This window comes from Oncorhynchus masou, chromosome 28 (assembly GCF_036934945.1).
Source record: "Oncorhynchus masou masou isolate Uvic2021 chromosome 28, UVic_Omas_1.1, whole genome shotgun sequence".
Lineage (NCBI taxonomy): Eukaryota > Metazoa > Chordata > Actinopteri > Salmoniformes > Salmonidae > Oncorhynchus > Oncorhynchus masou.
Window position 1 is genome coordinate 14,607,178 of NC_088239.1, and position 13,129 is coordinate 14,620,306.

The 13,129-nt window shown below is 50.0% G+C and overlaps 1 protein-coding gene across 2 annotated transcripts in view; it reads right to left on the reverse strand.

Moving 5' to 3' along the window:
• Positions 1 to 10,098: 10,098 nt before the first annotated feature.
• LOC135517227 (phospholipid-transporting ATPase IB-like) overlaps positions 10,099 to 13,129 on the reverse strand; it is a 104,812-nt gene continuing 101,781 nt past the window's right edge. For both annotated transcript variants that reach the window (XM_064941340.1, XM_064941339.1), the window contains 2 exons: positions 11,324 to 11,418; positions 10,099 to 10,506 (listed from right to left, as the gene is read on the reverse strand). In XM_064941340.1, coding sequence (XP_064797412.1) covers positions 10,412 to 10,506; positions 11,324 to 11,418 — 190 coding nt within the window. In that variant the 3' untranslated portion in view covers positions 10,099 to 10,411. The remainder of the gene's footprint in view (positions 10,507 to 11,323; positions 11,419 to 13,129) is intronic.

The window sequence follows — 13,129 nt, forward strand, 5'->3', positions numbered from 1 at the left end:
GTCTAAACTCTCATGGAGTCATATGTCCATTCTGCCTGAAGTTCAACTGCTACCATTTAACACGTTTCTAGAATAAGGAAAACACACATTGAGGTTTTGCCTGGCTTAAGAAAGGAAATATACTGCTAACCTCACAGTCGTGTGGGCCATGTCTGTTCTTAAACCATCCATTTACCCACCAGTCCACACAACACATGTTCCATGGTTAGGTTAGAGAGGCCATGTCTGTTCTTAAACCATCCATTTACCCACCACCACACATGTTCCATGGTTAGGTTAGAGAGGTCATATCTGTTCTTAAACCATCCATTTACCCACCACCACCACACATGTTCCATGGTTAGGTTAGAGAGGCCATATCTGTTCTTAAACCATCCATTTACCCACCACCACCACCACACATGTTCCATGGTTAGGTTAGAGAGGCCATGTCTGTTCTTAAACCATCCATTTATCCACCACCACCACCACCACCACCACCACACATGTTCCATGGTTAGGTTAGAGAGGCCATGTCTGTTCTTAAACCATCCATTTACCCACCACCACCACCACACATGTTCCATGGTTAGGTTAGAGAGGCCATATCTATTCTTAAACCATCCATTTATCCACCACCACCACCACACATGTCGCATGGTTAGGTTAGAGAGGCCATGTCTGTTCTTAAACCATCCATTTATCCACCACCACCACCACCACCACCACCACCACACATGTTCCATGGTTAGGTTAGAGAGGCCATGTCTGTTCTTAAACCATCCATTTATCCACCACCACCACCACCACACATGTTCCATGGTTAGGTTAGAGAGGCCATGTCTGTTCTTAAACCATCCATTTACCCACCACCACCACCACACATGTTCCATGGTTAGGTTAGAGAGGCCATGTCTGTTCTTAAACCATCCATTTACCCACCACCACCACCACCAGTCCACACAACACATGTTCCATGGTTAGGTTAGAGAGGCCATGTCTGTTCTTAAACCATCCATTTACCCACCACCACACATGTTCCATGGTTAGGTTAGAGAGGCCATGTCTGTTCTTAAACCATCCATTTACCCACCACCACCACCACCACCACCACCACCACCATGTTCCATGGTTAGGTTAGAGAGGCCATGTCTGTTCTTAAACCATCCATTTATCCACCACCACCACCACCACCACCACCACACATGTTCCATGGTTAGGTTAGAGAGGCCATGTCTGTTCTTAAACCATCCATTTACCCACCACCACCACCACACATGTTCCATGGTTAGGTTAGAGAGGCCATATCTATTCTTAAACCATCCATTTATCCACCACCACCACCAGTCCACACAACACATGTTCCATGGTTAGGTTAGCGAAGCCATGTCTGTTCTTAAACCATCCATTTACCCACCACCACCACCACCAGTCCACACAACACATGCTCCATGGTTAGGTTAGAGAGGCGATGTCTGTAGCCATCAGACTAGCACCATGGCTGACTCGGTCCTGGCAGGAGCTGTGAGATTTTAACACGCTTCGAGACGAGGCGAGAACTAGAACTACAGAAACAACATTCCCAAGTGTAAAAACTGACAGCCAGCAAGAGCCGAACCACAAAACAGTCTCGGGGAGTGAGTAGCCAACATACACACTAGATATAGCACTCAGACTTTTACACACTCGTTGCCTCACACTCTTGGTCTTTCTCACACTCTCCCGTTCGTACAGACAACATACAAATCATACTTAGTTACCATACCTTAATGCCTATAAACACAGTAATTACAGAGACAGCCGTACCACCCAGTGTAGACAACACAAATACCGGTCACATCCATCACCAGCCACATAACGCTGTGATATTAACAAACCACAACAATTACAGTCCCTAAACCCAAACTATTTCCTCTGTGCTCGGGAGGTGTATTCTTGGCAAATCTCTATGGAAACTTGGGGACTAGAGGGGGAAGTGGAGTTGAGTGGGGAGAGAAAGTAGAAGGCTGAGGGCGAGTCATTTTAGGAAGGTGAAATGGATCTACTACTCATGCTGGGGAGGAGAAATGGTTTCTCCATATTGGATCTGGAGCCAGGCTGCAGGCTGAAGCTGGAGCCAGGCTGAAGCTGGAGCCAGGCTGAAGCTGGAGCCAGGCTGAAGCTGGAGCCAGGCTGCAGGCTGAAGCTGGAGCCAGGCTGAAGCTGGAGCCAGACTGCAGGCTGAAGCTGGAGCCAGGCTGAAGCTGGAGCCAGGCTGAAGCTGGAGCCAGGCTGCAGGCTGAAGCTGGAGCCAGGCTGAAGCTGGAGCCAGGCTGAAGCTGGAGCCAGGCTGAAGCTGGAGCCAGGCTGCAGGCTGAAGCTGGAGCCAGGCTGAAGCTGGAGCCAGACTGCAGGCTGAAGCTGGAGCCAGGCTGAAGCTGGAGCCAGACTGCAGGCTGAAGCTGGAGCCAGGCTGAAGCTGGAGCCAGGCTGCAGGCTGAAGCTGGAGCCAGGCTGAAGCTGGAGCCAGACTGCAGGCTGAAGCTGGAGCCAGGCTGAAGCTGGAGCCAGGCTGCAGGCTGGGAGACATCCAAGAAGGTGGGTGTGGCATCCCCATGCTTATTCCCACTGATCATGGACAGGAGTTTAATGGTGGTTCTAACAGGACGTGACTGGCTTGCACAGCATTCACAGCTTACATTCATAATGTATATTCGTTCACATTCCATCTCTCTAATGTGAAACTGGCTGTAGTGTTCATCTCGTTCTCCTTCAACATGCTCTTAGCCTTCAATCACCTTGGGACTTTATTTACCCTACCCTCATGTCATAATGTTTTCATTGATCAAGAAACCTAAACTGCCTACTCTATCCTGCAGAACAAAAGTTCAGGTTTAGTAAGTAAAAGTCAAGAAGCATTTAAATCACAGATTGATTATATTTAATGATTCCATCTGAAATGGAGTAAAATTCCCTGACCCTTGTATTCCTTCCCTGAAGTGTCCTTAACACAGTTTACAAACACACCACATTCACACAGACCACAACACATAGGGTTGAATCCAACTACATTCTGCAGAATATTTATTGGAATGTTAACTATGTGGACTCCAATATAGTGCTAATTGATGAAGTCGAAATGGAATTGACCACAACCCTACACATTTGTGAAGTATATGTAGCACCTGTTACTAGTTCACATCATGGAGTATCCCTTTTGCCTCCAGCTAATATAGTCTATAGTCCAGTATGAGATAGATATATATTAATATATTTTCTATCTATAAATGAGCAGAAACACAGATATGAAAAGAGAAAGACAGAGACAAGTCCATTTATTCAACAACAAAAGAAGAAGAAGAAGTCCATAGATGAATTGAGAACCCAACAAACCGCTACAAATTAGGCTGCTGCTGACCGGACCTCCCAGGGGAGACAGCCAGGATTCGCAGGAATCACAGGAGCGCTACTATACAACAGAAAACACATTCAACCAAGCAGGTAGAGGAGACGTCCCGCAGATGAGAGGGGGGAGAGATATGAGGTCGCTGAGCCAGAGAGGGAAGTGGGGATCCTTGTAGAGTAGTGGTCAGTATGGGTCCTTGTAGAGTAGTGGTCAGTATGGGTGGGGGTCCTTGTAGAGTAGTGGTCAGTATGGGTCCTTGTAGAGTAGTGGTCAGTATGGGTGGGGGTCCTTGTAGAGTAGTGGTCAGTATGGGTGGGGATCCTTGTAGAGTAGTGGTCAGTATGGTTGGGGGTCCTATTAGAGTAGTGATCAGTATGGGTCCTTGTAGAGTAGTGGTCATTAGGGGTCCTTGTAGAGTAGTGGTCATTAGGGGTCCTTGTAGAGTAGTGGTCAGTATGGGTGGGGGTCCTTGTAGAGTAGTGGTCAGTATGGGTGGGGATCCTTGTAGAGTAGTGGTCAGTATGGGTCCTTGTAGAGTAGTGGTCAGTATGGGTGGAGGTCCTTGTAGAGTAGTGGTCAGTAGGGGTCCTTGTAGAGTAGTGGTCAGTATGGTCAGTAGGGGTCCTTGTAGAGTTGTGGTCAGTATGGGTCCTTGTAGAGTAGTGGTCAGTATGGGTGGGGGTCCTATTAGAGTAGTGATCAGTATGGGTCCTTGTAGAGTAGTGGTCATTAGGGGTCCTTGTAGAGTAGTGGTCATTAGGGGTAGGGGTCCTTGTAGAGTAGTGGTCAGTAGGGGTCCTTGTAGAGTAGTGGTCAGTATGGGTAGGGGTCCTTGTAGAGTAGTGGTCAGTATGGGTAGGGATCCTTGTAGAGTAGTGGTCAGTATGGGTAGGGGTCCTTGTAGAGTAGTGGTCAGTAGGGGTCCTTGTAGAGTAGTGGTCAGTATGGGTGGGGATCCTTGTAGAGTACTGGTCAGTATGGGTCCTTGTAGAGTAGTGGTCAGTATGGGTGGAGGTCCTTGTAGAGTAGTGGTCAGTAGGGGTCCTTGTAGAGTAGTGGTCAGTATGGTCAGTAGGGGTCCTTGTAGAGTTGTGGTCAGTATGGGTAGGGGTCCTTGTAGAGTAGTGGTCAGTATGGGTAGGGATCCTTGTAGAGCAGGTCGGCAAGACGGAACTGCTCTTCCTCCCGGGGAAGGACTGCCCGTTCCATGATCTCGCCATCACGGTTGACAACTCCATTGTGTCCTCCTCCCAGAGAGCTAAGAACCTTGGCGTGATCCTGGACAACACCCTGTCGTTCTCAACTAACATCAAGGCGGTGGCCCGTTCCTGTAGGTTCATGCTCTACAACATCCGCAGAGTACGACCCTGCCTCACACAGGAAGCGGCGCAGGTCCTAATCCAGGCACTTGTCATCTCCCGTCTGGATTACTGCAACTCGCTGTTGGCTGGGCTCCCTGCCTGTGCCATTAAACCCCTACAACTCATCCAGAACGCCGCAGCCCGTCTGGTGTTCAACCTTCCCAAGTTCTCCCACGTCACCCGCTCCTCCGCTCTCTCCACTGGCTTCCAGTTGAAGCTCGCATCCGCTACAAGACCATGGTGCTTGCCTACGGAGCTGTGAGGGGAACGGCACCGCAGTAGCTCCAGGCTCTGATCAGGCCCTACACCCAAACAAGGGCACTGCGTTCATCCACCTCTGGCCTGCTCGCCTCCCTACCACTGAGGAAGTACAGTTCCCGCTCAGCCCAGTCAAAACTGTTCGCTGCTCTGGCCCCCAATGGTGGAACAAACTCCCTCACGACGCCAGGACAGCGGAGTCAATCACCACCTTCCGGAGACACCTGAAACCCCACCTCTTTAAGGAATACCTAGGATAGGATAAAGTAATCCTTCTCACCCCCCCTTAAATGATTTAGATGCACTATTGTAAAGTGGCTGTTCCACTAGATGTCATAAGGTGAATTCACCAATTTGTAAGTCGCTCTGGATAAGAGCGTCTGCCAAATGACTTAAATGTAATGTAAATGTAGTGGTCAGTATGGGTCCTTGTAGAGTAGTGGTCAGTATGGGTTCTTGTAGAGTAGTGGTCAGTATGGGTGGGGGTCCTTGTAGAGTAGTGGTCAGTAGGGGTAGGGGTCCTTGTAGAGTAGTGGTCAGTATGGGTCGGGATCCTTGTAGACTAGTGGTCAGTATGGGTCCTTGTAGAGTAGTGGTCAGTATGGGTAGGGATCCTTGTAGAGTAGTGGTCAGTATGGGTAGGGATCCTTGAAGAGTAGTGGTCAGTATGGGTAGGGGTCCTTGAAGAGTAGTGGTCAGGAGGGGTCCTTGTAGAGTAGTGGTCAGTAGGGGTCCTTGTAGAGTAGTGGTCAGTATGGGTCCTTGTAGAGTAGTGGTCAGTATGGGTAGGGATCCTTGTAGAGTAGTGGTCAGTATGGGTCCTTGTAGAGTAGTGGTCAGTATGGGTCCTTGTAGAGTAGTGGTCAGTAGGGGTCCTTGTAGAGTAGTGGTCAGTATGGGTCCTTGTAGAGTAGTGGTCAGTAGAGGTCCTTGTAGAGTAGTGGTCAGTAGGGGTCCTTGTAGAGTAGTGGTCAGTATGGGTAGGGGTACTTGTAGAGTAGTGGTCAGTAGGGGTCCTTGTAGAGTAGTGGTCAGTATGGGTGGGGGTCCTTGTAGAGTAGTGGTCAGTATGGGTAGGGATCCTTGTAGAGTAGTGGTCAGTATGGGTCCTTGTAGAGTAGTGGTCAGTATGGGTCGGGATCCTTGTAGACTAGTGGTCAGTATGGGTCCTTGTAGAGTAGTGGTCAGTATGGGTAGGGGTCCTTGTAGAGGAGTGGTCAGTAGGGGTCCTTGTAGAGTAGTGGTCAGTATGGGTAGGGGTCCTTGTAGAGTAGTGGTCAGTATGGGTCCTTGTAGAGTAGTGGTCAGTATGGGTAGGGGTCCTTGTAGAGTAGTGGTCAGTATGGGTCCTTGTAGAGTAGTGGTCAGTATGGGTGGGGGTCCTTGTGGAGTAGTGGTCAGTATGGGTAGGGGTCCTTGTAGAGTAGTGGTCAGTATGGGTAGGGATCCTTGTAGAGTAGTGGTCAGTATGGGTAGGGATCCTTGTAGAGTAGTGGTCAGTATGGGTAGGGGTCCTTGTAGAGTAGTGGTCAGTATGGGTCCTTGTAGAGGAGTGGTCAGTATGGGTAGGGATCCTTGTAGAGTAGTGGTCAGTATGGGTCCTTGTAGAGTAGTGGTCAGTAGAGGTCCTTGTAGAGGAGTGGTCAGTAGAGGTCCTTGTAGAGTAGTGGTCAGTATGGGTGGGGGTCCTTGTTGAGTAGTGGTCAGTATGGGTAGGGATCCTTGTAGAGTAGTGGTCAGTATGGGCAGGGGTCCTTGTAGAGGAGTGGTCAGTAGGGGTCCTTGTAGAGTAGTGGTCAGTATGGGTCCTTGTAGAGTAGTGGTCAGTATGGGTGGGGGTCCTTGTAGAGTAGTGGTCAGTATGGGTAGGGATCCTTGTAGAGTAGTGGTCAGTAGGGGTCCTTGTAGAGTAGTGGTCAGTATGGGTCCTTGTAGAGTAGTGGTCAGTATGGGTGGGGGTCCTTGTAGAGTAGTGGTCAGTAGAGGTCCTTGTAGAGGAGTGGTCAGTAGAGGTCCTTGTAGAGTAGTGGTCAGTAGAGGTCCTTGTAGAGTAGTGGTCAGTATGGGTGGGGGTCCTTGTAGAGTAGTGGTCAGTATGGGTCCTTGTAGAGTAGTGGTCAGCATGGGTCCTTGTAGAGTAGTGGTCAGTATGGGTAGGGATCCTTGTAGAGTAGTGGTCAGTATGGGCAGGGGTCCTTGTAGAGTAGTGGTCAGTATGGGTAGGGGTCCTTGTAGAGTAGTGGTCAGTATGGGTAGGGATCCTTGTAGAGTCGTGGTCAGTATGGATCCTTGTAGAGTAGTGGTCAGGAGGGGTCCTTGTAGAGTTGTGGTCAGTAGGGGTCCTTGTAGAGTAGTGATCAGTATGTGTGGGGGTCCTTGTAGAGTAGTGGTCAGTATGGGTAGGGATCCTTGTAGAGTAGTGGTCAGTATGGGTCCTTGTAGAGTAGTGGTCAGTATGGGTGGGTGTCCTTGTAGAGTAGTGGTCAGTATGGGTGGGGGTCCTTGTAGAGTAGTGGTCAGTATGGGTGGGGGTCCTTGTAGAGGAGTGGTCAGTAGGGGTCCTTGTAGAGTAGTGGTCAGTATGGGTAGGGGTCCTTGTAGAGTAGTGGTCAGTAGGGGTCGTTGTAGAGTAGTGGTCAGTATGGGTGGGGGTCCTTGTAGATTAGTGGTCAGTATGGGTAGGGGTCCTTGTAGAGTAGTGGTCAGTATGGGTAGGGGTCCTTGTTGAGTAGTGGTCAGTATGGGTAGGGGTCCTTGTAGAGTAGTGGTCAGTAGGGGTCCTTGTAGAGTAGTGGTCAGTATGGGTGGGGGTCCTTGTAGAGTAGTGGTCAGTATGGGTAGGGATCCTTGTAGAGTAGTGGTCAGTAGGGGTCCTTGTAGAGTAGTGGTCAGTAGGGGTCCTTGTAGAGTAGTGGTCAGTATGGGTGGGGGTCCTTGTAGAGTAGTGGTCAGTAGGGGTCCTTGTAGAGTAGTGGTCAGTAAGGGTAGGGGTCCTTGTAGAGTAGTGGTCAGTATGGGTGGGGGTCCTTGTAGAGTAGTGGTCAGTATGGGTAGGGGTCCTTGTAGAGTAGTGGTCAGTATGGGTAGGGGTCCTTGTAGAGTAGTGGTCAGTATGGGTAGGGGTCCTTGTTGAGTAGTGGTCAGTATGGGTAGGGGTCCTTGTAGAGTAGTGGTCAGTAGGGGTCCTTGTAGAGTAGTGGTCAGTATGGGTGGGGGTCCTTGTAGAGTAGTGGTCAGTATGGGTAGGGGTCCTTGTAGAGTAGTGGTCAGTATGGGTGGGGGTCCTTGTAGAGTAGTGGTCAGTATGGGTGGGGGTCCTTGTAGAGTAGTGGTCAGTATGGGTGGGGGTCCTTGTAGAGTAGTGGTCAGTAGGGGTCCTTGTAGAGTAGTGGTCAGTAAGGGTAGGGGTCCTTGTAGAGTAGTGGTCAGTATGGGTGGGGGTCCTTGTAGAGTAGTGGTCAGTAGGGGTCCTTGTAGAGTAGTGGTCAGTATGGGTAGGGGTCCTTGTAGAGGAGTGGTCAGTATGGGTGGGGGTCCTTGTAGAGTAGTGGTCAGTATGGGTAGGGATCCTTGTAGAGTAGTGGTCAGTATGGGTCCTTGTAGAGTAGTGGTCAGTATGGGTGGGGGTCCTTGTAGAGTAGTGGTCAGTAGGGGTCCTTGTAGAGTAGTGGTCAGTATGGGTAGGGATCCTTGTAGAGTAGTTGTCAGTAGGGGTCCTTGTAGAGTACTTGTCAGTAGGGGTCCTTGTAGAGTAGTGGTCAGTATGGGTGGGGGTCCTTGTAGAGTAGTGGTCAGTATGGGTGGGGTCCTTGTAGAGTAGTGGTCAGTATGGGTGGGGATCCTTGTAGAGTAGTGGTCAGTATGGGTCCTTGTAGAGTAGTGGTCAGTATGGGTCCTTGTAGAGTAGTGGTCAGTATGGGTGGGGGTCCTTGTAGAGTAGTGGTCAGTAGGGGTCCTTGTAGAGTCGTGGTCAGTATGGGTGGGGGTCCTTGTAGAGTAGTGGTCAGTATGGGTGGGGGTCCTTGTAGAGTAGTGGTCAGTAGGGGTCCTTGTAGAGTAGTGGTCAGTATGGGTGGGGGTCCTTGTAGAGTAGTGGTCAGTATGGGTGGGGGTCCTTGTAGAGTAGTGGTCAGTAGGGGTAGAGGTCCTTGTAGAGTAGTGGTCAGTATGGGTGGGGGTCCTTGTAGAGTAGTGGTCAGTATGGGTGGGGGTCCTTGTAGAGTAGTGGTCAGTATGGGTGGGGGTCCTTGTAGAGTAGTGGTCAGTATGGGTGGGGTCCTTGTAGAGTAGTGGTCAGTAGGGGTCCTTGTAGAGTAGTGGTCAGTATGGGTGGGGGTCCTTGTAGAGTAGTGGTCAGTAGGGGTAGAGGTCCTTGTAGAGTAGTGGTCAGTATGGGTGGGGGTCCTTGTAGAGTAGTGGTCAGTAGGGGTCCTTGTAGAGTAGTGGTCAGTAGGGGTGGGGGTCCTTGTAGAGTAGTGGTCAGTAGGGGTAGGGGTCCTTGTAGAGTAGTGGTCAGTAGGGGTAGAGGTCCTTGTAGAGTAGTGGTCAGTATGGGTGGGGGTCCTTGTAGAGTAGTGGTCAGTAGGGGTCCTTGTAGAGTAGTGGTCAGTATGGGTGGGGGTCCTTGTAGAGTAGTGGTCAGTAGGGGTAGAGGTCCTTGTAGAGTAGTGGTCAGTAGGGGTAGAGGTCCTTGTAGAGTAGTGGTCAGTATGGGTGGGGGTTGCCCTCAGTGGCATCTCTGTGATCTTTGGCAGTGGGGCTCTCTTCTCTTCAGCTCTCAGATAGGAATTCCTCCTGGGCCAGTATATGTTCAGTCTTTATTTCAAAGTGCCCCTCCTCCTCCTTCCTTCCCCCATCGTCACGGTGATGACGGATGAGCTAAACACCGGCTCAGGAGAGCGAGATGAGAGAGAGTATAGCGCCACACACACACACACACACACACACACACACACACACACACACACACACACACACACACACACACACACACACACACACACACACACACACACACACACACACACAGTAGCACAGACAAGTGCAGACATACACACGGACAAAGATGCACTGATGTGTAAACTAAACCCAGTCCATGCTATAATTAGATACACATTACAGTCTCTGCGGTTGATTTATTATGTCTGTTTGTGTGGTTGTGATTACTCGTGCCTGTGTGTCTGCTCTATGGGTGTGTGTGTGTGTTTGTGAGTCAGCAAGAGCGTAGACCAGTTTGGACAGTACAGACGCGTCTGGTCCCTTCCCTTTAGTTAGTGTTCCATGCCGAGCAACGGCCTCCAGGGGTCAAGGTCCCAGGTAAAAGTCAGTATAAGTTCCAATAAGGCCACAGCAGGGGTGATCCCTTAGCATCAGTCTGTCTCCTCTGTTGCCTGGGCAACCATTGCCAAGAGCCCCGTAGCCAGGTGGGCTAGACACTGGGCCGTTGGCGGGTGGTGTCGTAGGATCGACACACCTGGGACTGAGACACCACCCCATGTTCCTCCTGGGAGAAGGCATAGCCATCTAGAAAGATGGAGAGGGGAGAGAGATGGCGAAAGAAGGAGAGACCGTGAGAGAGAAGGAGAGAGAAAGAAAGAGTGAGAGAGAGAAGGTGAGAGAGGAGAGAGAGATATGGAGAGAAAGTGAGAGAGATGGAGAGAGAGCGATATGGAGAGAGAAAGTATGTACACACCTACCTAGACAGTATATTATATGACCTAGACAGTAAATTATATTTCCTAGAAAGTATATTATATTAGTAGAAAGTATACTATATGACCGAGAAAGTATATTATATTTCCTAAACAGTATATTATATTACCTAGACAGTATATTATATTACCTAGACAGTATATTATATTACCTACAAAAAGTGTATTAACTGTATACAGGGAATGAATACAAATAGCCGAGGCCAGGACAGGGGAAGGACAGGGGAAGGACAGGGGAAGGACAGGGGAAGGACAAGGGAAGGACAGGGGAAGGACAGGGGAAGGAGAGGGGAAGGACAGGGGAAGGACAGGGGAAGGACAGGGGAAGGACAGGGGAAGGACAGGGGAAGGACAAGGGAAGGACAGGGGAAGGACAAGGGAAGGACAGGGGAAGGACAGGGGAAGGACAGGGGAAGGACAGGGGAAGGACACGGGAAGGACAAGGGTAGGACAAGGGTAGGACAGGGGAAGGACAGGGGAAGGACAGAGGAAGGACAGAGGAAGGACAGGGGAAGGACAGGGGAAGGACAGGGGAAGGACAGGGGAAGGACACGGGAAGGACAAGGGAAGGACAGGGGAAGGACAGGGGAAGGACAGGGGAAGGACAGGGGAAGGACAGGGATACTCACGGGACACGTTGCTCTGCTGCACAGAGTTTTTGCACCCCACATTGGACGGTGTTTTCCTAAAGACCCGGGTCAACAGGTGGGCACGCTCGTTCAGACTGGAGGGCAGGAGACAGACAAGTCAGTCCACCAACCACAGAACACACAGACACTCAGTGACAGGTCACAGCACCAATCACCCGGGAGACTCTGACACTGACAGGTTAACACGACCAACAGGACGGTTGGAAGTTCTACTCAGGAGACTAATTGTGACCTAATACTTTTAGAAGCCTTAATTTCCTGAATGTCACTGAATTGCTACACGAGACGTACAGTGTGAGATGCTCATATTCATTAAATGAAACCTGGTCATAAGCAGCTCAGGTCCGCTCTGGTTCCATGTTACACATAACGCTCACGTCCCAGAACACTGGATAACATGGCACACGCTCTGCTCTGCTGGCCAAAGGTTACTTGTCCAGTGTAGCAGGAAAACAACTACTGTGTTCCTGATACCCCTGTGTAGCTCCTATGTCAGCTTGTTTGACTACCCCTGTGTAGCTCCTATGTCAGCCTGTTTGACTACCCCTGTGTAGCTCATATGTCAGCCTGTTTGACTACCCCTGTGTAGCTCCTATGTCAGCTTGTTTGACTACCCCTGTGTAGCTCCTATGTCAGCCTGTTTGACTACCCCTGTGTAGCTCCTATGTCAGCCTGTTTGACTACCCCTGTGTAGCTCCTATGTCAGCTTGTTTGACTACCCCTGTGTAGCTCCTATGTCAGCCTGTTTGACTACCCCTGTGTAGCTCCTATGTCAGCCTGTTTGACTACCCCTGTGTAGCTCCTATGTCAGCCTGTTTGACTACCCCTGTGTAGCTCCTATGTCAGCCTGTTTGACTACCCCTGTGTAGCTCCTATGTCAGCCTGTTTGACTACCCCTGTGTAGCTCCTATGTCAGCCTGTTTGACTACCCCTGTGTAGCTCATATGTCAGCCTGTTTGACTACCCCTGTGTAGCTCCTATGTCAGCCTGTTTGACTACCCCTGTGTAGCTCCTATGTCAGCCTGTTTGACTACCCCTGTGTAGCTCATATGTCAGCCTGTTTGACTACCCCTGTGTAGCTCCTATGTCAGCCTGTTTGACTACCCCTGTGTAGCTCCTATGTCAGCCTGTTTGACTACCCCTGTGTAGCTCCTATGTCAGCTTGTTTGACTACCCCTGTGTAGCTCCTATGTCAGCTTGTTTGACTACCCCTGTGTAGCTCCTATGTCAGCCTGTTTGACTACCCCTGTGTAGCTCCTATGTCAGCCTGTTTGACTACCCCTGTGTAGCTCCTATGTCAGCCTGTTTGACTACCCCTGTGTAGCTCCTATGTCAGCCTGTTTGACTACCCCTGTGTAGCTCCTATGTCAGCCTGTTTGACTACCCCTGTGTAGCTCCTATGTCAGCCTGTTTGTGCTATCATGCCAACTCTTTGTCACTAATTGTCATGCCAATGACAACAAGGGAGTTGGCACTTGCAAGAGCACAAACAAATCTGGGACCAGGCTATCATTTCCTCATCTCCTTTCCTTTATGGACACATATAGGTGAAAAGACTGAATCTGTTTCCACCATATTGCTAAGACCATTCAGATCTTCAGATATGTGGTCTTGAAGGAAAGAGAGAAGTGAGAATAGATTATCTAGTTCTATTAGGGTTAAAGAAGTCAGTCTGGCATCCACCCTTGCCTAGACCTGACCCCAAGATAAGTCTACTTTTTGATGTGACTACCAGAGTCATACCTGATAGGGTAGAGTCTAGGCCAGGGGTGGGCAAACTTTTTG